General features: G+C 36.2%; 1 protein-coding gene and 1 pseudogene across 3 annotated transcripts in view; one reads left to right on the top strand and one right to left on the bottom strand.

Moving 5' to 3' along the window:
* DEPDC1B (DEP domain containing 1B) overlaps positions 1-27,463 on the bottom strand; it is an 85,957-nt gene that overhangs the window by 21,386 nt on the left and 37,108 nt on the right. For all 3 annotated transcript variants that reach the window (XM_025923740.2, XM_086700320.1, XM_086700329.1), the window contains 4 exons: positions 22,957-23,084; positions 22,186-22,316; positions 20,241-20,288; positions 16,311-16,451 (listed from right to left, as the gene is read on the bottom strand). In XM_025923740.2, coding sequence (XP_025779525.1) covers positions 16,311-16,451; positions 20,241-20,288; positions 22,186-22,316; positions 22,957-23,084 — 448 coding nt within the window. The remainder of the gene's footprint in view (positions 1-16,310; positions 16,452-20,240; positions 20,289-22,185; positions 22,317-22,956; positions 23,085-27,463) is intronic.
* On the top strand, positions 235-980 carry LOC112860412 (protein YIPF5 pseudogene; annotated as a pseudogene).

The raw sequence follows: 27,463 nt of genomic DNA, 5'->3' as shown, positions 1-27,463 counted from the left end.
AACGTTGAAAAAAAAAAAAAAAAGACAGAAAAAGTATTTCACCCAAGAAGAAATCCATATGACCAATAAACAACAACAAGATTCCTTTTCACACATATCAGACTGCAAAAATTAAAAAGCCCCAGCAATTGTTTGGCCTTGTAACATGTAGCAACAGGGCCAGTTGGGGATCTTAAGCCACGTTTGGGGGTTTTGGGGGGTTGCTGACACTGCTGCCACGTTTGATCATGTGCAATGACAGGCTTTGATAACAAACACAGATTTCTACCAGACAAGTTACAGCATTGATGACCAATCACAGCAATCCTATGACTATGGAGGAAGTAGAGAACCCTATAGCAAACAGTTTGCTGGCTATGACTACTCACAGCAAGGCCAATTTGTCCCTCTAGACATGAGGCAGCCATAACAGCCACATACTGGGCCAATTTTCCAGCCAACTCAGGCATACACTCTAACACATTAGCTTGTCTATGGAAAACACTTTGAGGATAAGCCACCTTTATTAGAAGAATCAGGTATCAATTGTGACCACATCTGGCAAAAAACATGAACAGTGTTACATCCATTACAAGTGGCAGATGGCAGCATCATGAATGTGACTGATTTGGCACAACCAATGGTTTTTTGCCTTGCCTTTGGAGCCACATTGTTACTGGCTGGCAAAATCCAGTTTGGCTATGTATGTGGCATAAGTGCACTTGGATGTCTAGGAATGTTTTTGTCTACTAAACTGAGTATGACAGGTGTTTCATTTGGTTGTGTGGCAAGCGTCCGTGGATACTGTCTTCTTCCCATGATCCTACTTTCCAGCTCTGCAAGGAATGGCAAGAGTCATTCTCACTGCTGGAATTATTGGATGGTGCAGTTTTTCCCCTTCCAAAATTTTTAATTCTGCATTAGCCATGGAAGAACAGCCACTTCTAGTAGCATATCCCTGTGCTTTGTTGAACGGAGTCTTTGCCCTAATTTCCATTTAATGAACTGAATTTATCTGGCATGTGGACATCACTGGGCCAAAAAGGACTCTGAACTCTTAAACTAGACCAGTGAACTGCTACAGGGCATCTCTCATGCAGATCTAAATTTTGGTTTTTGGCGCAGTAGAAGTAAAGATTATCTTTCGTTCATTTTTATAGAACTTCTGAATACTATCTTGGATTTACCTGCAGCATGAGTAGCTTAAAATGTTTGTGCTTATACAAATAAGAAGTGCTATTTCTTTCCTGTTCCTGTGGCCTTTGAAAAAACAAGTGTTTTTTCTTGTAAACTATTAAAATGCTTTTGACAGAATTTTAACAACTGTGGGAAACTAACCACAGAGCTGATAACCTTTCTCAAAACCACCCAGTCATAGTTAAGAAGACACAAGACTTATTGCAGAAATAGTTCTCCAAGGGATTAAGAAAGAAAAATTGCCTGTATTCTCCAGTTAGATGAGCTTGAAGCAAAAATGCAATCCCAATGTAGAGTTTTAGGAGTTTGCCCTTCAAAAATTTGATATTCCTTTAAATTATCTCATGGAGTTTTGCTAAAATTCAATATAAGAAGTTCACAATCTACTTTATTGTAGATGGAAATATGAACACCTGTTGAGATTAGCGTTAAATAAACCATAATGACACAGACTGGCCATGTTAATGTATATAGTTGAATCTCCAAGTTTCCTGGGGGTGGGGGGGGTGGAAATCAACACTTTTTTGAGAAAAATACTTAAAATGTCACAATTTCAGTACTGCAGTTATTGATGTAAAGTGCATTTGATGCTTAGTAATTAAATTTTTCCCAATTAAAAAAATTTAATGCCTGATGAAACCAAGTATTGGTAAAAAAAAAAAAAAAAATGGTCCAACAGAAATATATTTCTAATATATGTGTAAGTTGCTGTGACTCTGGAAAGCAATTTGCTTCAACTAGTAAGATGTAAATAGCAAACAGCCCAGTAGTTCAGCTTCTAGATATAGAGAAAGACATGGATGTTTTGTATCACTGCACAGTATATGTGTTAAATTAGGGTGATGGGCACATAGATGTCTCTTATATTACTCTCCACACTGACAATTTAACCACTATCCTCCTCCCAAATAGTACTTAAAGTGAAAGTTTGGAAATCAGATTTCAGGGTCACTCATTTCATGTCACTGGAGAATTATTTTTTCTACAGACAATATTTCCAATACAAATGAACACAACAACTACTAAATCTTGGCTTCTACATATCATTCTCTACTCACAAGAAGCAAGAATCCTTGAAGAAATGCCTGAGAAAGAAAAAATAAGGACCTTTCCTGCCAGAAAATAAGAAAGTGTTCCAAGAATGATAGGGATGTGGTTTAAAAAATATATAATACATGAGCTAGTTTTTAAGGACCTCCTTCAGGGATTCCAATTACAAGTATATTAGACTACTTCATATTGCTCTATATGTCACTAGGGCTGTGTTTGACGCATGTTGTTTGTTTTGTTTCTAGACCCTGTTCCCTCTGTGCTTTCTTTAGGCTAGCTTTTATTACTGTATATTCAAGTTCACTGATCTTTTCTTCTGCAATGTCTAATCTGTTCCTAAACCCATTCAATGAAATTTCCACTTATAATATTGTGCTTTTTTAAGTCCTAAAGTCAAATTTGGTTCTTTTTCTCTGTTTTTTTGTTATGAAATTATCTTTAAATGTACAATTCAGCAGTTTTTAGTATATTTATTAAGTTAGGTCCATCACCACTATCTAATTCCAGAATAATTCTGTCACTCAAAAAAGAAACCCTCATACCAATTAACACTCACTCCCCATTCTCTCCTCCCCTCACCTCGTAGAAAGCACTAATCACAGCCCCAGATTTGCCTGTTTTGAACATTTCATATAAATGGAATCATACAAAATAAGGTGTTTTGTGTCTGGTTTCTTTCACTTAGAATAATGTTTCAAGGTTCAACCATGTTATAGCATGTAACAATACTTCATTCCTTTTCATGGCTGCATAATATTCTATCGTGTGGATATATTAAATATTTTCATTCATTTTTTTTAGTTTGTTTTTTAATTTCATTTTTTATTTTTTTAAAATTTACATCCAAATTGGTTAGCATACAGTAAAACAATGATTTCAGGAGTAGATTCCTTAATGCCCTTACCCATTTAGCCCATCTCCTTTTCTACAACCCCTCCACCAAACCTCAGTTTGTTCTCCATATTTATGAGTCTCTTCTGTTTTGGCCCCTTCCCTGTTTTTATATTATTTTTGTTTCCCTTCCCTTATGTTAATTCGTCTTGTCTCTTAAAGTCCTCATATGAGTGAAGTCATATGATTTTTGTCTTTCTCTGACTGACTAATTTCACTTAGCATAATACCCTCCAGTTCCATCCACGTAGTTAAAAATGGCAAGATTTCATTCTTTTTGATTGCCAAGTAATACTCCATTGTATAGCTATACCACCTCTTCTTTATCCATTCATCCATCGATGGACATTTGGGCCCTTTCCATACTTTGGCTATTGTGGATAGTGCTCCTATAAACATGGGGGTGCATGTTTGCACCTTCAAAACAACACACCTATATCCCGTGGATAAATGCCTAGTAGTGCAATTGCTGGGTCGTAGGGTAGTTCTATTTTTAGTTTTTTGAGGAACCTCCATACTGTTTTTCAGAGTGGCTGCACCAGCTTGCATTCCCACCAACAATGCAAAAGAGATGCTCTTTTTCTACATCCTCACCAATATCTATTGCTGCCTGAGTTGTTAATGTTAGCCAAGCTGACAGGTGTGAGGTGGTATCTCACTGTGGTTTTGATTTGTATTTCCCTGACGATGAGTGATGTTGAGCATTTTTTCATGTGTCAGTTGACCATCTGGATGTCTACCTTGGAGAAGTGTCTATTCATGCCTTTTGCCCATTTCTTCACTGGATTCTTTGTTTTCTGGGTGTTGAACTTGATAAGTTCTTTATAGATTTTGGATACTAACCCTTTATCTGATATGTTGTTTGCAAATATCTTCTCCCATTCTGTCGGTTGCCTTTTAGTTTTCTTGATTGTTTCCTTCACCGTGCAGAAGTTTTTTATTTTGATGAGGTCCCAGTAGTTCATTTTTGCTTTTGTTTCCCTTGCCTCCAGAGACAAGAGGCAAGAAGTTGAGTAAGTTGAGTAAGAAGTTGCTGCGGCCAAGATCAAAGAGGTTTTTGCCTGATTTCTCCTCGAGGATTTGATGGCTTCTTGTCTTACATTGAGGTCTTTCATCCATTTTGAGTTTGTTTTTGTGTATGGTATAAGAAAGTGGTCCAGGTTCATTCTTCTGCATGTCACTGTCCAGTTTTCCCAGCACCACTTGCTGAAGAGACTGTCTTTATTCCATTGGATATTCTTTCCTGCTTTGTCAAAGATTAATTGGCCATACGTTTGTGGGTCCATTTCTGGGTTCTCTATTCTGTTCTATTGATCTGAGTGTCTGTTCTTATGCCAGTACCATACTGTCTTGATGATTACAGCTTTGTAGTATAGCTTGAAGTCTGGGACTGTGATGCCTTCTGCTTTGGTTTCTTTTCCAAGATCGCTTTGGCTATTCGGGGTCTTTTCTGCTCCCATACAAATTTTAGGATTGTTTGTTCTAGCTCTGTGAAGATTGCTGGTGTTACTTTCATAGGGATTGCATTGAATATGTAGATTGCTTTGGGTATTATCGACATTTTAACAATATCTGTTCTTCCTATCCAGGAGCATGGAATCTTTTTCATTTTTTTGTGTCTGCAAATTCTTTCATAAGCTTTCTATAATTTTCAGATTTTTTACCTCTTTGGTTAGATTTATTCCTAGGTATTTTATGGTTTTTGGTGCAACTGTAAATGGGATCGATTCCTTGATTTCTCTGTCGCTTCATTGTTGGTGTATAGGAATGCAACTGATTTCTGTGTGTTGATTTTATATCCTGCAACTTTGCTGAATTCATGAATCAGTTCTAGCAGTTTTTTGGTGGAATCTTTTGGGTTTTCCATATAGAGTACCATGTCATCTGCAAAGAGTGAAAGTTTGACCACCTCCTGTCCCATCTGGATGCCTTTGATTTGTGTTGTCTGATTACAGAGGCTAAGACTTCCAATACTATGTTGAATAACAGTGGTGAGAGTGGACATCCCTGTCTTGTTCCTGACCTTAGGGGAAAGCTCTCAATTTGTCACCATTGAGGATGATATAGCCGTTGGGTCCTTCACATATGGCTTTTATGATCTCAAGGTATGCTCCTTCTATCCCTACTTTGAGGGTTTTTATCAAGAAAGGATGCTGTGTTTTGTCAAATGCTTTCTCTGCATCTATTGAGAGGATCATATGGTTCTTGTCCTTTCTTTTACTGATATGATGAATCCCGTGAATTGTTTTGCAGATATTGAACCAGCCCTGCATCCCAGGTATAAATCCCACTTGGTCATGGTGGATAATTTTTTTAATGTATTATTGGATCTGGTTGGCTAATATCTTGTTGAGGATTTTTGCATCCATGTTCATCAGGGAAATTGGTCTATAGTTCTCCTTTTTAGTGGGGTCTCTGTCTGGTTTTGGAATCAAGATAATGCTGGCTTCATAGAAAGAGTTTGGAAGTTTTCCTTCCATTTCTATTTTTTGGAACAGTTTCAAGAGAATAGGTGTTAACTCTTCCTTAAATGTTTGGTAGAATTCCCCTGGAAAGCCATTTAGTCCTGGACACTTGTTTTTTGGCAGATTTTTTATTACTAATTCGATTTCCTTACTGGTTATGGGTCTGTTCAAATTTTCTATTTCTTCCTGTTTCAGTTTTGGTAGTGTATATGTTTCTAGGAATTTGTCCATTTCTTCCAGATTACCCACTGGCATATAATTGCTCATAATATTCTCTTATTATTGTTTTTATTTCTGTTGTGTTGGTTGTGATCTCTCTTCTTTCATTCTTGATTTTACTTATTTGGGTCCTTTCCTTTTTCTTCTGATCAAACTGGCTAGTGGTTTATCAATTTTGTTAATTCTTTCAAAGAAAAGCCTCTAGTTTCATTGATCTGTTTTTTTGGTTTTGATAGCATTAATTTCTGCTCTAATCTTTATTATTTCCTGTCTTCTGCTGGTTTGGGGTTTTATTTGCTGTTCTTTTCCCATCTCCTTAAGGCATAAGGTTAGATTGTGTATCTGAGATCTTTCTTCCTTCTTTAGGAAGGCCTGGATTGCTATATACTTTCCTCTTATGACTGCCTTTGCTGCGTCCCAGAGGTTTGGGGTTGTGGTGTTATCAGTTTCATTGACTTCCATATACTTTTTAATTTCCTCTTCAACTGCTTGGTTAGCCCATTCATTCTTTACTAGGATGTTCTTCAGTCTCCAAGTATTTGTTACCTTTGCAAATTTTTTCTTGTGGTTAATTTCGAGTTTCATAGCATTATGGTCTGAAAATATGCATGGTATGATCTTGATCTTTTTGTACTTACTTAGGGCTGATTTGTGTCCCAGTATATGGTCTATTCTGGAGAAAAATGTATATTCTGCTACTTTAGGATGAAATGTTCTGAATATATCTGTTAAGTCCATCTGGACCAGTGTGTCATTCAAAGCCATTGTTTCCTTGTTGATTTTGTGTTTAGATGATCTGTCCATTGCTGAAGGAGGGTGTTGAAGTCCCCTACTATAATGGTATTATTATCAATGAGTGTCTTTATGTTTGTGATTAATTGATTTATATATTTGGGTGCTCTCATATTTGGAGCATAAATGTCTACAATTGTTAGGTCTTCTTGGTGGATAGACCCCTTAATTATGATATACTGCCCTTCTTCATCTCTTGTTACAATCTTTATTTTAAAGTCTAGATTGAGTGATATAAACATGGCTTTCTTTCGTCGGCCATTAGCATGATAGATGGTTCTCCATCCCCTTATTTTCAATCTGAAGATATCTTTAGGTCTAAAGTGGGTCTCTTGTAAACAGCATATAGATGGATATTGTTTTCTTATCCATTCTGTTACCCTATGTCTTTTGATTGGAGTATTGAGTCCATTGACATTTAGAGTGAGTACTGAAAGATATGAATGTGTTGTCATTATGATGCTTGTAGAGTTGGAGTGTTGGTGGTGTTCTCTGGTCGTTTCTAATCTTTTGTTGCTTTTGGTGTGTATATATATATTTTCGTCTTTTCCCCCCTCAGAAAAGTCCCTCTTAAAATTTCTTGCAGCGCTGGTTTAGTGGTCACAAACTCCTTTAATTTTTGTCTGGGAAACTTTTTATCTCTCCTTATATTTTGAAAGACAGCCTTGCTGGATAAAAAATTCTTGGCTGCATATTTTTCTGATTCAGCACACTGAATATATCCTGCGACCACCAGGTATCAAGCTGTGGAGTTGCAGTCTTTGCGCTCCCCTTGTTTACAGTCTTAATGGAATTTAAACCCTCTTCTTTCTCCTTTCTCCCTTTTCAGTTTAGTCCCTGTGGCTGTTTCCAATTTTCCACTTTCTCTCCAGCTGCTTTTGGGGAGGGGTGCTTTTCCCATATCCCCCCGCCCCGTATCTGTCCTCTCTCTACCCACAAAAGCACCTCCCTTCTCGTGGCTTCTCGCTCCCCAAGTTTACCTCTCCCCACCATGTACCTGCTGAGTTCGGTGGTTCAGGTTGTGCAGATTGTTGTGTTAATCCTCAGATCAGTTTTCTAGGTGTGTAGGATGGTTTAGTGTTGGTCTGGCTGTATTTCATGGATGCGAGACACACAAAAAGCTTCCATGCTGTTCTGCCATCTTGGCTCCTCCCTCATTCATCATTTCATGGAGATCTCCATTATTTCCACTTTTTGGTTGTTATGAATAATGCTGCCATCAACATTTAGTGGTTGTGTGACATATGTTATCAACTGTTTGGTATATACCTAAGAGTGGAACTGCTGACTCATATGGCAATGTTTAACCTTTTTTAAAGAAATGCCAAACTGTTTTATAAAAAGGCTATGCCAAAGTAGTTAAGACTTGCCCCAAGAATACATCGGGGGGACACCTGGGTGGCTCATCAATTGAGCATACGACTTCAGCTCAGGTCATCATCTCATAGTCTGTGAGTTCAAGGCCCACGTTGGGCTCTGTGCTAACAGCTCAGAGCCTGGAGCCTGCTTCCAATTCTGTGTCTCCCTCTCTCTCTGCCCCTCCCCCACCCCCATCTCTCTCTCAAAAATAAATAAACATAAAATACACCTGGGATTCACACCAATGTGCTCTTCCTCCCTTACACACATAATTATCAACACATAATCATCAACCTGCTTCCAATAAACTCTACTTGGTTTTAATTTAGTTTTAAAATTGATGGTCAGCAATTATTAATTGCTAATTAAAAGATTACACTCTTGAATTAATACCATACTCTATATCCTTTATTATTTTTCCTAAAGAAAAAAAAATAATAATTTTGGAGTAGGTTTAAAAAGTTTATCTGTCAGCCATCCATCATCATTGTGTTATATCATTAAGGAGTCTACCACCAAAATCTTCAGGAACCTGAAAAAAAAAAGTCTTCAAGCTCTAGTAGCCATTAAGTAAATCTATATTTTAAAAGAAATTGAACCTAGGGAATAAAGGAGACTTAAACTAATAGCATTGCTCAACCACATCAAAGCCACAACTTGTAATCACAAAAATACTAACTGGTAGGAAGTTTAGAAAACTGGCAGGGGAATACTTTATAAATTATTCTTTTTAAATATTTTGGAAAGTTTCAAGAGGCAATAGCATAAAAAGTCATAGTCCTAGAATTCCCTTAGCATTAGAAATATAGATATTATAGACAAGGGGAAAAACATGGTCCCACAGTTAACTGTGCCCCAGTTTATCACATCACTATACATGCCAGAGAAAAATAGAAGACTAGATTAAAAGTAAAAATATTTGTAGAATGTGGCAATTTGCAACACTTCCATGCCATTAATCTTGATGAGAGTAGATAGGTCTACTACATGTAAAAAAGCACATGAATTTCACAAAATACTTTTTGAACTAAAGTACAAGATCTTCCACTACAGAAAGGAATTTTAAAAGTGTGATAGTGGTTTTGAAGCTTATTTTTCTGTCTTTAAAAATCAAAATAAAAAAATAAGAGCAGCTAATATATATATTATATATATGTATTATATATTATATATATAATAATAAAACTAATTTTTTTATGGGAGAAGAAAATAGTTAACATTAATGGAGTTAACATTAAACATACTTTATAATGTACCTAATAGTGTTCTAAACACTAAACATTATCTCATTTAATCTTTACAAAAACTCTATAAGGTATTTAACCATCATTAATCCCACTTACAGTAAAGACAGTGACACTTAAAGAAATGAGGTCACTTGCCCAAATCACACAGCTAGTTAGTGGCAAAATGGGGTATTAGCTTACTTACATGGTCTTGGGCAGACATGCCTCAATACCATTCTATATTACTGACTTTGTCCATGTGGCCAATTATTTCCTAAGGATAAATTCCTATAAGTAGAAATGTTGGCTCAAAGAATATGCACAAATATTTCATACGCAGAAAGTCAAAATATCACTCTGCATTCTTCAACTGGGGGCAAGAAGTAGATGGTAAAAAGAAGAGAATTTCTCAACATAGTGAAATCTGAAACTAGTTCCTTTATACCAGAGAGAGCACATAAAACCATTTCTTCTCCTCATTTCTCTCTCATCAAGTAAAACTACAATGTAGTGTAACCCTGAAGAAACCTCCAAACCACTTTAAAATGCTAATTCCACCACAAAAAGAAGGAAAAATTGAATGTAACTCTAAACAATATGATCCATAGGGGCTGCCTGGGTGGCTCAGTAGTTAAGTGGCCGATTCTTGATTTTGGCTCATGTCATGATCTCACAGTTCATGGGTTCAACCCCCCCCTTAAGGCTCTGGGCTGACAGCACCGAGCCTTCTTGGGATTCTCTCTCTCCCTCTCTGCCTCTTCTGTGTTTGTGTTCTCCCTCTCCCCCACCCTCTCTCTCTCAAAATAAATAAACTTAAATATATATATATGATCCATAAGTAAAAAGTTATTTTTTTTATCGAAGTTTAAAGGACAAACCACATATAGCATAAGCATCTTTCACCATTAACTACTATTACTAGTAATATCTGAGAAATATTACACTTTGAGAGATTTTCTCATTCATTAAATCCTCATAGTCATCTTACTATGTAGGTAAATGGAGATGAAATTTAAAGTAGGGGTTTTTTTCAAAAATTTTTTACTACAACAAAAATTAAGAAATATATGTTATGTCACAATATATACCCATATACATAGGTATTTAAAACAAAGTCTACAAATATACCTACTATGTATATTCTGTCTTTTTAACACTGTTCTACTACAGAGAATTCACATCCAACACACAGTTTCTGAAATAGTGGCTTACAGAGACTCCTGAATTTGAACCAAGGCTCTTGTATAACGAACATCCAGGAATACACAGCCAGAGCCAGAGAGATATTCTGGTCAGAGCTCAGGAGACAGATCGAGGATGAAAGTAAGGAGTGGAAATCCTTAGCACATGGGTCATCTATGAAGTGGTATGAATATGATCAAAGGGAAGACGTATGGGGAAAAGCTGAGATTTGAAGCGCCTGTAATACTTCAGTCCTTCTTGGCAACCAGTTCCAAGGATGTTATTTTTCAATCTGTCCAAATGTCAAAGCAGTACTCACTTTTAGTTCTGCTTTTGAATGTTGGAGTGCGACATAATGCTTTCCTCAGTTCAAACACATGCAGAATACTTAGATTCTCAAAAACAGTTTAATCTGATTTCTCTGTTTCCTAACTTCTTTCTCATTGCTGACCATTACGTTTATTTTCTTTCATAAAATGTTACTGACAAAAGCACACTACAGAACTCAGGGGGAAATGACTGCAAGAGAATTTAGTTTGAAAATACACATGATGGCATACAGTTGAACTCAAAACACATCTTCAACAAGTACTATTGGATTCTTCAAGATCATAAACTACTACTGATTTTAAAGAGCTTCTTGGGGGGTGTTTTAGGTTTTAAGAGCTCCTGAGGGATATTAGTAGGCTCTCCTCATTTTATAACCAAAGAGTTTAAAAGACTAACTACTTTATTCTTTGGATTAATTTCACTTTGCTGAACAAAAGCTAAAAGAGTAACTTTTCATCTTTCATCATTTCTTCAACCTCAACATCACCATAAAAATACTGAGTCTTCCTTTGCAAGAAAATGACAAGTACCTTTGGCAGCCCCAAAGGTAACTTGTTTCTTGCATTTCAGAATGATATACTAGTGCTTATCCCAATCATGGATTATAAAGATGTATCACAAGTAGTTTCACATTAAAAAAATCTTGCTATCATTTGAAAGAAGATATGGCTAGCTAGCAACATATGATTATCCTATCTTAATTTACACATTTTGCCATTTTTTTGTATTTTTCAAAACAAAAAAAAATGAAACTTAGTAGGAAAATAAGTGTAACCCACTACTTTAAATTTCATGTTTTCATATCTAAAAGTATAGTAGCCATTATTGCCATTTACCAATGAAAAAACCAGGGTCTAGAAAGGCAGAGTGAGTCATCTAAGTGGGTACACCTCAGTGAACAAACCAAGTTCTTGAGTTTGGAGATGTTTCCATTGGTAAAATAAGAATAAAATAATGAACAAACAAAAAAAGAATAAAATAATGAAAAGATAATAATCCACCAAATAACTCATCTTTGAGACTTTTTCAATCAGGGAAACATTTCATTATTTAGCCCCAGTGATGAAGGATGAGTGAATAAATAATTGAATACTCAAAAAAATCCAAGTGTTCCTTATGATAAAAATAAGTAAAATTAAAATAATATTCTCTATGATTAGAGATTAGGTGACACCTCAGCCATGAAGATCACATGACAGGCTTCAGAGTTGTCAGTGCTTTGTATGACAACTACCTTTGTCACCCTCCTTCCCATTCTCCAGTGGTTACATCAGATTTCCATTCTCAAATCATTACAAACACAAATTTTTATTTCTGTAAAGTAGAAATGGCATTTCTACTAATATATGCTGTGTTATCAATAAGCGATCCCTTATGGGAGCTTAAAAAAAAAAAAAATAGTGAAATATGAAGACTTTTGAAAGGGCCCAGCATTCCCCAAAAGGCCAGTGGGATCGAGTCTGTTCAGCCAGAGAAGGAGAGACTCAAGAAGACTCAAATTTTCGAACAACGAAAGAAAAAAAAAAAAAAAAAAGTTTCATTTTCACAGAGAAGAGGTATAAAAAGGATAAGGTTTATACTAAGGTAAAAGAATTCAGACTACACATCAATTGGTCAGAACTCCCTGCCTAAAGAAAGACATATCAAGAGAGACTATTTCTCTAGGGGCTTTTAAGGAAACACAAACAAGTCGTCTTTGAATTGCTTAAAAGTAGACACAGATTCACCTACCACAGCATGATGCCCTTTCCTACATGAAGAGTCCCAAACTGCTATAGCACTTTTATGACTTCTTTTGCTTTCAGGCTGAGAAAGTCCTTCACCCACCCAACATCAACTATATTTTAGATGTACATTTTTTACATTTAATTCTCTAATTCAGCTGGAATTTATCCTGATGAATGGTATGAGAAAAGTCTTAAGTTTTTTCCCCCAGAAGTTTTATCAGCTATCCTAGTGATTACTGGTATATTTACAAACAGCTTAGATATTTTGTTATAGCCAAGAAATACCTAGGCACTTCCCTAAATTGCTATCTTTAAGGAGCAGCTAACCCCACCTTATTTCAGCAATTGACTTAACAGTAGTCATTTTATTTGGAGGTGATTCAACATCCTTACCTTGGCTCATCTACATCTTCAAAAACTCCAGCCATAAGCCCTGGGCTCTGAGAGCAAAGAGAACCACCAGCAAGAACTTTGGACTAACATGGGCAAGAGCCCTCTGTCTGGTCAAGCACACCAACTAGGCACTCTCTGAAAAAAAGAATTGTTTTCCCTTAAGAATAACTATGGGACACAGACCCTAAGATAACCTGAAGAACATAACAAGAGGTAATAAGTCCATGATGGCATATAGCTCCACAGGATATCTGAGAAGTCATCAGACAAAAGAATCAAAGATTGGAAAGTTAACCCTTATAGGTGTCTCTGGCTTAAAAAATACATAGAAGATCTCAGCTATTTAGTTTGATAATCCAGTGTACAATCAATCTAGTGAATTTCAATGGCATTTTCTAAACTTGACATTTTAGAAGGTAGGGAGCAGGAAAGAGCTACTCAGTATTCCAGCCTCTGAGCAAATAAACCAGGAGCCAAAAGCCCAAGTGCCTGCAGGAGCAGACAAAAGGGATAAATGAGCAAAGAGTCAAGTGAACTTAGCTTGAGAGTCTGAGAAGCAGTGGGAAGCACTGCAAATTGGAGTTTGTGTCCCTGGAACACTTGCTCCTTCTAGTGGCGGCACTAGCCACACAGATGCAACAGTTGGTGCCCATGTAAATTCAAGCCCAGAGCAGCCACATTTTCCACTTTTTCTCTTCACAAATTTACAAATTCTTACCTGGACTTCCTGTTTCTTAAAGTTTGGCAATTAATTACATTTTCTTTTTAAAACACAGGGGTCGGTGTGCCAGGGTGGCTTAGTCGGTTGAGCGTCTGATTCAGCTCAAGCTCGCAGTTCGTGAGTTCAACCACACTGATGGCTCAGAGCCTGGAGCCTGCTTCTGATTCTGTGTCTCCCTCTCCCACGCCCCGCCCATACTCTGTCTCCATCTCTGTCTCTGTCTCTCTCTCTCTCAAAAATAAATACACATTAACAAAACAAAACAAAACAAAACAAAACAAAACACAGGGTCAAATCAGATGTATTTATAACTCAGATCTGGCCCAGAGATCACCAGTTTGGGAACTAAGATTATAACATTATACAACCCACAAGTCTCTCAACTGTCCAAACACCATCCCCTGCTGCTATGCCTTTTTGTGCCTCCTACGGGTGTCCATTTTTCCTCAATATGACAAATTACAGCAAGCTACACAGCTTAGTGGATTTTAGGGTACACATGGAATGGAGTGAAGGATGCTATACCATCTCATTCACCCCACTTAAGAGTCAGCCAAATTCTATCTTAATAACAAACTGACATTTTAGAAATGAAAATTTATTATTATATACAGCTATGTTGTTTGGTCAGACTGCTGACCCAAATTAAATCATTTTCTAGTGATTAAAGAATAATTCTCATATCTCCAAAAAATCTTTTTACTTTTTCTTTTTTTTTTTTTTTAAGAACTCTTAGATGTTTTTTTTTTTCATCTATCAATAACTAACAGCTCTCAAGGTCACAACTTTTACATCAAGCTAGCATTATTTCATGCTAGAAGCAAAGGAATCAGCCTCAAAAAAGCCCATTAATTAAACTGAAAACAATTTCCACTGAAAATGCTATAGGATTTTTAGCTGTTACACAAAGTATGCTGATTACCTACTTTATTACTTACTTATCTAATCTAATAGCATCCTACTGCAGTCCAAGTAAGTCAAAAAGTTTGAAGAATTGAGTCAACCACACCAAGATTCAACCTATATATCTGTTTTGCACATATCTATATATAACACCTTTTCCCACAGACTCTTAACAAGATTACTATACTAGATGATCTTCATTGATCAAATGATCAAATTTATGATAATCTATACGTCCTTATATTTCTCCTTTTACTACATAAGGATCTAAAATATATGGTTTTCAATGCAAGGTGTCTCAAACATGTTCACTTGAGAAGGACTGGATCAGAGAAGGATAATAAATCTTGACTATCTGCACACATTAGTCTATTCTTCCTGATACTTAACTGCCAAAATTCTCCAATCTATCCATCCTTCTCCACCCTAACCCCTGTATAAGTGATACTTTAGAAGGAGGCTGATTCTGACATCAATTTGGAAATAATCAGCTTTAATTCCTAGCAGAGATCAAAATGAACAATTGTGGTAGAACAGACCAGTGATGTCATAAACACAGCTGATTCAAACTGGAATCTGTTCTCCAAAAAAAGTTCCAAGTACTTGTGTTTCCAAACCAGATCATTTTTACTACATAACATTATGAAAATGGAAAATGAAAAGAAAACCTAAGTAATTTTTATTCCAGTCTTTAGAATTCTTATTTTACCAGTGGCACATGGCAGTGAGTGGCTAAAAGAATCTACTCAATGAGTCCAAATGCATATTAAACAACAGCAAGTATTCATCATTAGGTACGATGTTCAAAAGGACATAAGCACTGGATCCTCTTTGGTTGAAAACAAAATACCAAGACAGCCCAGTGGTCTCAAACACCTGTAACAGGCTTAATCCTTTCATCTGTTCCCAATACTAATCCCTCTAAAAACAAACTCACTCTTATGCGCATGATTTATAGTTTTGTACTTTGTTTCTTCTTATCAGAAAACTTATAGAATCTTAAAATTTAAAGTACTGTACTATGAGATCAGGTAAATTACTCATACTATGAGTATTTTCTATGGTAGCATCCATACTTTCCAATAAGATGGAAAGCAGAAGAAAGGGCAGGGCAGGGCAGGGGGCTAAGCCCCCCAGTACTCAGGAACAAGAGCATGCAAATTCCTATAAATTTACATAACAGAGTATGATATCTACACAATGATCGGTCATTAAAGCAAACAATAAAAGAATAATATTTATTGAACAATCACAATAGCAACAGGAAAATCTGATATGCAAGAAGAAAGGAACAATACCACAAAGGCCTACAGCAATAACATTGATTTTTTTTTCCTCTCTACCCTGCTTTTGTGACACTATAAATTCTGGCATACAGATCTATGTGAAGAATAGTAACAAGTTTCAGAAAATGATAAAGTTACTATATTTATTTTTCATGTTACAAATAACAAATAGCCCTACAGAAACCTGTTCCTTCTATGAAAAGAAATTAGATTTCTAAATGAAAATCTGTCTCCCATACATGACTGTTCATAAAGGCACATCCAGAGTAGTAGATCTACTCCAACAGTCAATATCAAACTGACATTCTTCTCTACCAAAGAAGTTGTACTGTTTTGCACAAAAGTGACACATAGCATATTATTCTTTCTTATCAAGTAAAAACTATTGGTCCTTGATTTCAGCTTCTTAACAGAGCTTAACCATTTTCTTTTCCTCCTTCACAGAGCAGGACTGTAACCAGGCAAGCACCTCATCCATTTTTATTTTAGAAACGCTATGGAGGTTTGACTAATGGAAATCTCAAGACACTGGAAAATGAAATGATTCCATATCAATAATACAGACACACGTTCATTATATTCCAACTTACCTAATACACTGACAAAGGCATCAAAAAGATGAAATGTAAGTAGAGGCTCTTTCAAGTGACCATAGTAATCTGCTATAGTTTTAAAGACATCCTTTTCAAATCCTAAATACATAGGCTGCTTCAAATCTGAACAATTAGGCCCTGTTAAAAAAAGAGAAAGAGAGAAAGAAGAAACATTACTGGGATGATCACTTATGAGGATTAGTCTCTGTGCATATGTATGGTGTGTATAGATATTCAAGATCACAAAGGTTTTCATGGGGAAAATTGATGTTATTTAAAAGGACATTATACATTTGCTTACATGAATACTTTATGTCTAAATCGAAATCTATTAGAAAACAAGGAGGAAAATCAATGGCTTACTTGCATTTTAAGAGAAACCCACTCTTTCTTTTACATCTTCTGAAAGGCATTTTTATTAAATGTAGACAATGATTATTTTGTTTGAAATATTCGATGTTTTCCTAGGCTTGACACAGTTGACCAAGGTGATAATTATCTCACATATGTAATAGACAAGTTATAAAGCAATTTTCAAAGCTTTTTAGTATTTTGTCATTGCTGTATTATGAAATCCTAGAATCAGAGTTGAGTTAATCGATGTCTGCCTCTAACTAAATTATTTCAGACTAATAAAAACTTACACTCTTTTTCATAAAGATATTCTAAAAAGAAGATTTTACACTGGGTCCTGTGATTCATTTTGATTGTAAAACTCTATGTGATCCCCAACCAACCTTTAAAAGATATCAGGCAAAGCATATTCCAAAGTTAGGGTACCAATGAGAAGCCTGGAACAATGTGGTCCCAGCCATATCCCATGCAGACAGCAAGGCAAAGATCCAGTTGTATCTGGGACCAAAGAGGAACAAGAAGAAATGCCTAGCCCTCTACAGATACAGCAGTAAATGCCCCCAAGAATCCACACACAGACTACAGATTGACATTGCCAAGTGGAGAGACAAACCAGAGCTGCCCATGCCTTGGGGAAATGGCAAGTAGCCTCATGAGGGAGAGTTTGGCCAGTCTTCTCAATTGCTCTGACAGCGTGGAAGGGAGAAGCAGTGCAAGTGCAATGGCCAGTTCTGGGCCAGCAGAATACAAGACTAAACAACTAGATCCAAACAGAGCTCTACCCTCAGAGGAGAGTGAAAGATAAAGCCAGTAAAAACTAAAAGAAAGCCTTCCTCCAGCACCACTGTAACTAAAGAGAAAGGATCAAACTAAAAAGAACAGATAAACATTCTGGGCCTTCACATCCCAAGGCCAATGGGACAAAGTGAAAATGGCTTTTTCTTGGTCTCCTTAAAAACCCTCTCACCTTTTAATATTCTGTATACACTTGTCATAAAATAACTTAATTTGATTGACTAAAATAATGAAAATTATGAGAGACTCTTGTGTGGTACCATGTTAACCTAGCAGCCAACATAACCATCATTCTTGCCTGCTTCCTCCTTTGAAATACTCCAAGCTTCATCGATTGAAACAATTAGTTTAATGTCTCAGTAATCCATAATGCCGTGAATTACTTCCTCCCAAGATAAGTATGCGGTTGATTGTAAGCAGCTGTATCCCTGAACAAACATTTCATCATTCTTGCTAAAAATATGCAAAAACAAAACAAAAACAGTTTCCATACAAATGCAAATGCATAGTAGGCCCCATGAGAGGAGGCCATATTTCTAAGATCTTCTGTTTCTTAATCATCTTGAACTTCAGAATAGCTTTTATAAATGTTATTCCTGACAGATCTTGGAAAAGAGTTGTCTGTATCTGTTTTTGTTTTTTGTTTTTTGTTTTTTTTATTGAATGCAATGTACATGCACAAAGAAGACACAGTTAACCTGGTTTTATACTTAGTATCAGTTCATCATCCTGTGGCCAACCATGAGGCTGGACAAGGAAAGTATGCAGGCCTATGTGCACATGGTCTACCAATGGGCCTGAGAGAAAGAGGTAGGCAGGAAATTTACAGAAAAGGACACAAGAAGCCTTCAAAATATCACATAAACCAGCCAGCCTATCCTTTCTGTTCCCTATTACATGACTGTAATGGGAATCTAGACTCAATAAGGATAAGAAGGGTAAGTAACAGGTCATCACTTTGATAGACTCAAAGTAAACTCAAGGGGCCAAGGAGCATTTGGAAAATTTAATAATGTCACAAAACTATTCAAAAGGATATTCTTGCCTTTTGGTCACTTTGTCTTTGAAACATAAATAAGCATTTTTATGGATATGCCAACTATCTGTAAAACACTGCACTTGATACATGTGAGACATGTCCCTGTTCTCAAGAATTTCCACCTAATAATATAACACCACCACACACGGAGAACATTATTAAGTTGCTCTTTACATCTTTCCTCTCCATTAATAAGTAATTCCAATTATTATAATATTCCTGCAGAAGTTTTTGTGGCTTTATGTATACATCTTACTTGCAGGAAAAGTTACACTCTTCACAACGTTTTGATCACTGATAAATCTGTATCATAATCCCACCTTAATATACATTATACAACATATTATAGCCTAGATTTGTCATACTGGCTTCTTCTATTCTTTCCCAGTTCATCAATTACCAAATGTTTGGTTTGCCAGGAATTTAGAAATGGGTAATTTAACTTTGCATTTAGACCTTCTATCTCGTCATTGCCAACACTGTCCAAAGATATAATTTAAATTTAATTTACAAATGGTTGAGTGGGAATAATAAAAAGCACTCTCCCAAGCTAAAACCACTCTACGTCTCAGACGTCCCAAAATATTAACCAAAACCAATGAAAATTTAATAGTTAAACACAGAGAACCTTGGGCTTCATACAACCTAATAACTGGTATTCATATTCAGAATGATAGTATATAATCATTGTCCACATATTATGACTGGAATTACCTATAGTAAACTGCCTGGTTATCTTAATTTCATTCTATAATCAAACAAAACTAACATCAATTAAATAAATCATTCAGAGTCTACTAACTCAAAATTTTATTATACCTGTCTCTGTACATGCTAGTTCTACCCAAAAGGTACCTCTCTCAGGCCATCTGTGAGGCTTAAAGGCCTCATAGACCAAATGTCACCACTATTAGCAAAAGAACTAGAATTCTTCTCATTAAAATCACTTGTTTGGGTTAAGCCATTAACTATTAGAATCCCTTCTTTGGGTTAACCCTTCTAAAAAATCCCCAGAAAAAAATGGCAATGTTAGTGGGATACTATAATACATTTTTCACAGTGCCTACAGCATCCGATGACGTGGATATCACATGCCTGTGAAATGGACTGTGGGTGCCTATGAAAATCCTCAGAAGGACCATTGTGATCCAAGCCCCTTCGTTTTACATCCAATTACTGAAACATCCCTTCTTGTTTCTCTGCACGCCAAGTTCTTCTCCTTCCAAACCAGCCTGCTTATCAGTCAGACTAGTCTAAAATATTTCTTTCCCACTTCAACTGGTGCCCTATAAAAAGCCAATAGTAGATAGGAGCTGCTGAGCAAATGGAGATGTAAATACAGGGCATATTTAGGGATATATGTTTTAGGAATAAAATACATGCTTTAGAAATAAAAATGTGCAAACAGTCAACAGGCAGCTATCTGTACAATATTATATTCAATACTACTAATTTTTCTTTACTGTGATGAAGCAGTCAGAAGTAGTAGTATGGGCAAACCTGTAGTGTGATTATATGCACTAGAAAAAAGAAGCACAAAATACCTTTAAAAATGTTCTATAACTCAGCCCTTTCACCGAGTCACAAATTCATCACTAAAAGCACACAAGTCCCAAAATAATTAACTGCCAGTCTCACAGGTGTCAAATCAATGTTCAGGCCATTGAGCAAAAATATTTTCTAATTCAGGGCACTAATTTCTGTTAATCTCATAAAACTGGAGGATAATTAGTACTTACAATTTGCCAGACACTTCATAGCTGACAGTACCCAATGAGGAAGTTCTTCTGCAGAGAAATGAAAATAAAAAGAAGGTATTTTACTCAACTGCATATAACTCAAAGAATTATATACATACATAGTATCCTAAGAATATATAACTTGCCCAAATAATATGAAACCTATCTGCCAATCGCAAACCACAAATCACCTATTAATATAGCCGAATGTTTTAAAAACATGGAAATTTTTCTTTTGCAGCAGTGTTCCAATATGCTTTTATAAATCATGCCTACAAATTTCTCTAAGGATAAGATGCACCTTTTGAAGCTTTGGTGAAAAGTATACATCTGACAGTTTATTCCAAAGAAGCAAACTAACAGATCAGTTATCCTAGGAATTAAAGAAGGAAAAGAAAAAACAGAAAAAGCAAAAATATTAGTTATCAATTGTATTTGTGAATTCAGTTCAGCAAACAGCTTAAAAAAAAAAAAAAGGTGAATTCTGTATGTCCAATGTCCAATATAAGCATCATTTTACACATTTCAATTTTCAAAATGTTTCAGGGCAAGAAAGTGCTACTGACATACTAATATAGGCTACCTCTTTTAGGACAGTCTTAAAATAATAATTGTTAACACGGCTACAAAAAGTCCCAGCTGAGCCTTTTTTCTGGAGTCTCTCTCCTCCTTTGATGAGATGGACCATCACTCATGCTTCCCCTTCTCCACTTTCTAAAAACTGCAAAGATACTGGCTGAACTGTGTTAGATCTAATGAACCCGAGGCCCTTCTTTCTGAAGAACTTGATAAGACAAAAGATGACTGGTCATCTAACTGGTAGGTAAAAGTATTCATGTTTGCTGCACTCAAAGAATGTGGAAGGATTTTAGATATATTTCAAAGGCAATACCTCCATCATTCTATGTAAGTTAATTTTATATGTTGATATTAACCTGACAACTCACAAGGTCACAAATTCGTTTGTTTCCTTAATGTCCTTCATTCCCAATACAGGGACTATATGAAAGAAGTGTTTCAAGTTTCAATGACACATTCTGTTCCTGTCAGGAAACATGGCCTAGAAAAACCTCTTCCCCTCTCACAGCTGCTGAGGCTCCTTCTGGTAGAGTTCCATCTTGTTGCCCAGGAGACTCCAGCTCTAAATTTAATAATAATTTATAAAAACCCAAAAGTACTATACCATCTTCCCACATCCAAAGGTCATTCTAGTTCCAGCTATTTCCAGGACCAAGGGTTGGAAGTAAAGGAAGAACTATTCAAAAAACCCATCTAATTCTGGTCCATCCCTGATCCAAGCGAAGTAAGCTTTAAAATCAGTAAATCAGTTCGGGGATTCTGGCCCACCATGGGTACCATGACCTTATTTTTCCAAACAAAAAAAGAGGATAGGCAGCTGCCTAATGTCTTTTTTTCCTGATTTGCAAACTGGCTTGGAATAAAAGGTATAAAAAAAATTGAAGCACCTTCAGCATTTACAGAACTACCCTTATTAATTAAAAAAAACAAAACAAAAAAAAACGACATAAACCAAGACTATTCTGGAAAATCTACCACAGAGACTCCATAATGAAAAGGCTGGGGAGAACCTAAAATCAATCAAACTCACCTGAAGCCTAAAATTAATCTCCAAGACCTAGTTCTAACTGACTTAAGCACTCAGGTCTTAAACTTACCTACTTTTCAGGGATTTTCTGTGAATAATATAGAACCACTTAATGCCCAGTGTGACTAACATTGAACTAGCCTCTGGATGGACTGTGCTGAGGCTTTGACATCTCCTTTATGCACACAATCATTTAAAAGGCATGAAAGTGAGAGAAGGCTATACATACTGAGGAGGTACCTTCATTGAGGGTTTGAGGAATGGTCAAAAAGAAGCTGAGGGAGCTGTGCAGCCAGCATAGTGGATCAAATGGGACCACAGTGGTTTTTATGCACTTACTTGACTTGTCATCAAGGATGACAACTCCCTGCTTGCTCACACTATATACATTATGGATGATGAACTTGGAGTTGACCAGTTTAATATCTAAGACTTCTTCCAAAGAATCCAGGCCAAGGACTTTCTGTAAACTGAAAAGATATATGATAATTAATTACTTTAAAAAATCATTATTACCCAAAAACCCGGCATGTAAAAGATCAATCTTCAAAATGTGCTGCTTTTAGGCATTTTATACAATCTTTGGCAAAAAGGCTAGAAACTAAATATGACAAAACAAATTTAAAAGATCCTTGGGTCATTAACATGTTGCTTCACTAATTTAACATAACACCTTCAATGCCAGGAAAAAGATTTCATAAGATACGATAAAAACAGAAAATAGCTTATCCAATGATGAGAAACTGCTATTAGTACACATTTGTGAGGGAAAGAAAATGCTTTGTAACATCATTTACCTTAATTACCTATAGTACAGCAAGTATCTAGGAGATGAAATTCACCACTGTGTTTCATTAAACATAAAACTTCAGTGTTACTAGAAAGTTGAAGAACTTTTAAACTTCTATTCTTAACTGTCCTATAAATGACAAGAGAAAATTCCCAGAATTCAGTTAAATTATGTTTGCTAAGCAGCATAGCTGCAAATAATGCAAAGTTAAGCTTTTAATATATAATTTCAGAAAATTAAATATCAGAGAGTAGTAGAGAAGCAAACCACAAAAAAAAAAAAAAACACTGAAAGTTCTCATTAATATCAAATGCACATACTATGATAATGTCATAGACTTCCATATCTCTTCTACATTGGCCTCCGTCAGCTGTCTGCGGTAGACAAGACGGCAGGCCGGCACCTCTCCAATAGCAATACTGTGACGCTTGAACCACATCTCAGAGTTCTAATTGGGGGAGAGTAGAAAGAAAAAGAGAATAAATATTTCAACAGGCAGTAGTATGAGAAATTTCTTTGACTTGGTTATTTGTAATTTGATTTAAAATACTAACTAGAAATATAAACTAACTTTCTTTGTACTGACTGCAGAGAAGTATAACTGTTAAAGATCAGGTCATATTATAAATGAGTATTTGTAAATTGCAAAAGAACTATAGTAATAAACATGACATTGACTAATTGACTAGCTATTTTTTTTTCCTGTGGGAATTTCAACTAATCAACGAGGTAGCCATGAAATAAAATTGTATTAATTCAAAATTAAGTCAAAGAATACCTATCCCAAAAAAAAAAAAAAAAAAGAATACCTATCCATATTCACACGCTGCCCAAACTGAGTGATCGTTTAAAACAAAATTAAAGTCTATTACTTTCAAGAACTCTCTATTTTTTATAAGCAAAAATCAAATAAGTACAATTTGAAGAGCAGCCCCCAGATCTTAGGCAACTGCAGAAGGCAGAAAAAACAAGAGCTCCCCGGAAAACTGAGACAGTAGGAAGAAAAACTAAAATTCAGAGAGGTTAAATAATTTGCTCAAAGCCACACAGCTTTACCAGTTCAACATTCTTAGTATCTCCTTTCTCACATAGTCTACTAAACGTTTAATTCTTAAAACTTCCTTTTATAATCACAAAGAGAAACATTGAGGTTTTACAGACAAAACATGTAAGAAATCACTTATAAAGATTTTCTGTAATAGTTTTTTACAAAAGTATCATTACAGAAAAATCTTACAAATTTGGATGAAAGGAGCCAGAAAGTTGTTTTATGATTTTGTTTATAGAGAATTACTGAATTACAGAAGAAAGTCGAAGACCATGTGGATTTGTGAATTTTTTTTAAGTATCTAAATTAAATTAGGTGTTCACTTTTGAAGGCAGGCATGTAAATTGTTGCATTTGCCTAGAAAATCTACTTCCAACTGAGAACAAACTGAGGGTTGATGGGGGGTGGGAGGGAGGGAAGGGTGGTTGAGACATATTGAGGAGGGCACCTGTTGGGATGAGCACTGGGTGTTGTATGGAAACCAATTTGACAATAAATTTCATATTTAAAAAAATTGCCACTAGGCAACACACACACAAAAAAATCTACTTCCAAAAGTTACCTTTTATAAAAAAATTTTTTTCTTACATTTATTCATTTTTGAGAGACAGAGAGAGAGCACAAGTGAGGGAGGGTCAGAGAGAGAAGGAGACACAGAATCTGAAGCAGGCTCCAGGCTCTGAGCTGTCAGCACACAGCCCGATGCAGGGCTCGAACTCACAAACCATGAGATCATGACCTGAGCCAAAGTCAGACGCTTAACTGACCGAGCCACCCAGGCGCCTCCGAAAGGTTATCTTAACGAAATACCATGGACATACTCAACTAATTATCTGTAAAGACATTGCTCATTACACTGTTTACCAGAAAACTAGAAACATGGTATATACTAACAGTAAGGGACTAGATACATAAACTATAGTGCTTTTATATTAGACAAGATACAGATACTAAATATGATGTCAAATGTTTAATAACATGAAAAAAGGGGGTGACTGGGTAACTCAGTTGGTTAAACATCCGACTCATAATTTTGGCTCAGGTCATGATCTCACGATTCATGAGTCCAAGCCCCTCATCGGGCTCTGTTCTGACAGTATAAAATCTGCATGGGATTCTCTCTCTTCTCTTCTCTTTCTCTCTTTCTCTCTCTCTGTCTCTGTCTCTCTCTGTCTCTGTCTCTCTCTCTCTCTCTCTCTCTCTCCTTCTCTCTCTGTCCCTTCCCTGCTTGTACACTTGTTCTCTCTCTCTCTCAAAATAAATAAACTTAAAAATAATAACATGATGGGGCGTCTGGGTGGCTCAGTCGGTTGAGTGTCCAACTTCAACTCAGCTCATGATCTCATGGTTTGTGAGTTCGAGCCCCACGTCGGGCTCTGTGCTGACAGCTCGGAGCCTGGAGGCTGCTTTGGATTCTGTGTCTCCCTCTCTCACTGACCCTCTCCCATTCATGCTCTGTCTCTCTCTGTCTCAAAAATAAATAAACATTAAAAAAAATTTTTTTTTTTTAAATAATAACATGAAAAAAGAAGCAAAACATTGTTGTAAGTGAAGAACACAGGCCACAAAAAACTCAACATGATCTCCTTTTGGAGGTAAAAATGTGCACAGAAAAAAGGATACAGAAGAAAAATGTTAATATTACTTCTCTCTGGATGATATCATGGGTGATTTTTTTTTTCATCTCTGCCTGAAAACAATTCTATTGAATAAGTGAATTAAAGCAATAGCAGTTAAGTTACTGACTACCTGTGGGCCAGACACCATTCTAAGCACTTTATAGATATGAACTCACCTGATTCTCACAACAAGCCTACCTCAGAGGGTACTATTATCATCTCAGTTTCACCAATAAGAAAACTGAGACACAAACACAATGACTAAAACAGAGAAACAAGTCCAAATAAATAGTAAATGGAGGAGCCAAGATCCAAACCCGGTCGACTCGCTCCAGAGTGCACAATCTTACTTTCCATACTATTCTGCCCCTCAGCAAACACAACGGTTTCATTTTATTATTTTATTTTTTAACTGTGTAAGTGGCTAGGCAAGAGAAAAGACAGGATAAAACAAAAAAACCACCAAGCAAAGAGGAAGCAAAGATAGAAACAGGGAAAGTAAAATAGAAATAAATGATGAGTTGAAGTTCTTTTTAAGAAAGATGACATTTCTTTATTGACTAATAACCTCCTCATTCTAAAACCTACACCAAGGCCCAAGCGGGGACACAGATCCTGCTCTGCCATTCTTCCTGTGAACCATGCTCAAGAGGTAGCAGCCTAAGCTTTGCTGGAATTACAATGAGCAGGGAGCTCAAACCTCTACCATTTGAATTAAGGGGGATGTATAAGAAAGAGAAGGCGAGACAAAAGCATCAAAACAAATACAGGTACAGATGACCTGGGAAAGGATAAGCTTTGGGCTAAAATGGTTGATGAATCTAGAACATTGGTCTACCACTTCAGGGCTCCTGAAAAATTAGAAAATGACAAGAAAAGACAGAAGTCATTGTCACTAGGGCATTAAAGTATGCTAATGAGCATTTGGTCTTCTGCAGGTGATACCAGGAATATTCCAACTTCATAGAACCAAGTGGAATAGAAAAGGAAAGTAGTTATTATCGATGACATAAATACATATTAAATTACGGGATTTTATCTCCTTTGTATAAACAGCACTGAAGACCTTATAATGAAAAAAATGTCTGTTGAATAGCCACTCTGCCAATGGGGTCATATCAGATGTTTAAATGCAAATGTTAAAAGAAAAAAATGTACCTGATCTCATGGAACTTATATTCTAATTTTCTCTGGGACAGAAACTATCAACTAGACCTCAATTAAGTACTCCTTATTAGGAATTAATTAAAAGTCCTCAAATACCCTAAGTCACTTGACTCTGTTTTCTAATTATCTATTTTGGTACTGTATGCTTCACTAGACTATGAGCCTTTTTAGAGTAAAAACTGTATCACATATTACTGTGTCTGTGGAGCCTAGCACAATTCATGGCACACAGTAGACACTGATTCAATATTATCTTTGTTGAATAAATAAATTAATTAATGACTTCCAAATATGATCTTGCCTTTAAGTTCTCCAGGATCATTATCTCCATCTGCCTATGAGACATTTCCATTTAAGATAAGCCAGGTTTATCACCAATCATATTTAAAACCAAATTCATCACCATCCTGACTGACAAACCTGCAAGTCCTTAAAGGAGTCCTTATTTCTGTTACTGGTGCTACTCTCTTTCTAGAATTATCTTTGATAAAGCCTAAGCTTCTTAGCTATTCTCTTCAAACTGAAAATACAATCTCTTTAAAAAATAAGTGTTTTTTCTTTTAATTACATTGCCTAAAAATGTTTACATCCCATCTTCGCAAACAAACGTATGAACTGGACATCTAGTCCTATTGGACTAGACTAACTTAAAACACTGGTGTGAGTACAATTCTTAAAAACTGCCATATAAAAGTTTTTCTTGGGGCGCCTCGGTGGCGCAGTCGGTTAAGCGTCCGACTTCAGCCAGGTCACGATCTCGCGGTCCGTGAGTTCGAGCCCCGCGTCAGGCTCTGGGCTGATGGCTCAGAGCCTGGAGCCTGTTTCCGATTCTGTGTCTCCCTCTCTCTCTCTGCCCCTCCCCCGTTCATGCTCTGTCTCTCTCTGTCCCAAAAATAAATAAACGTTGAAAAAAAAAAAATTAATAAAAAAAAAAAGAAGTTTTTCTTTGTATTTTATGTTTTAGCATTGTCTCAATCATGGTAGTTTTCTACT

Source organism: Puma concolor, chromosome A1 (genome assembly GCF_028749965.1).
Source record: "Puma concolor isolate L17-30 chromosome A1, mPumCon1.1.hap2, whole genome shotgun sequence".
Taxonomy (NCBI): Eukaryota; Metazoa; Chordata; class Mammalia; order Carnivora; family Felidae; genus Puma; species Puma concolor.
The sequence above is the reverse complement of the archived record's forward strand: the minus strand, read 5'-3'. Positions and strand labels throughout refer to the sequence as shown.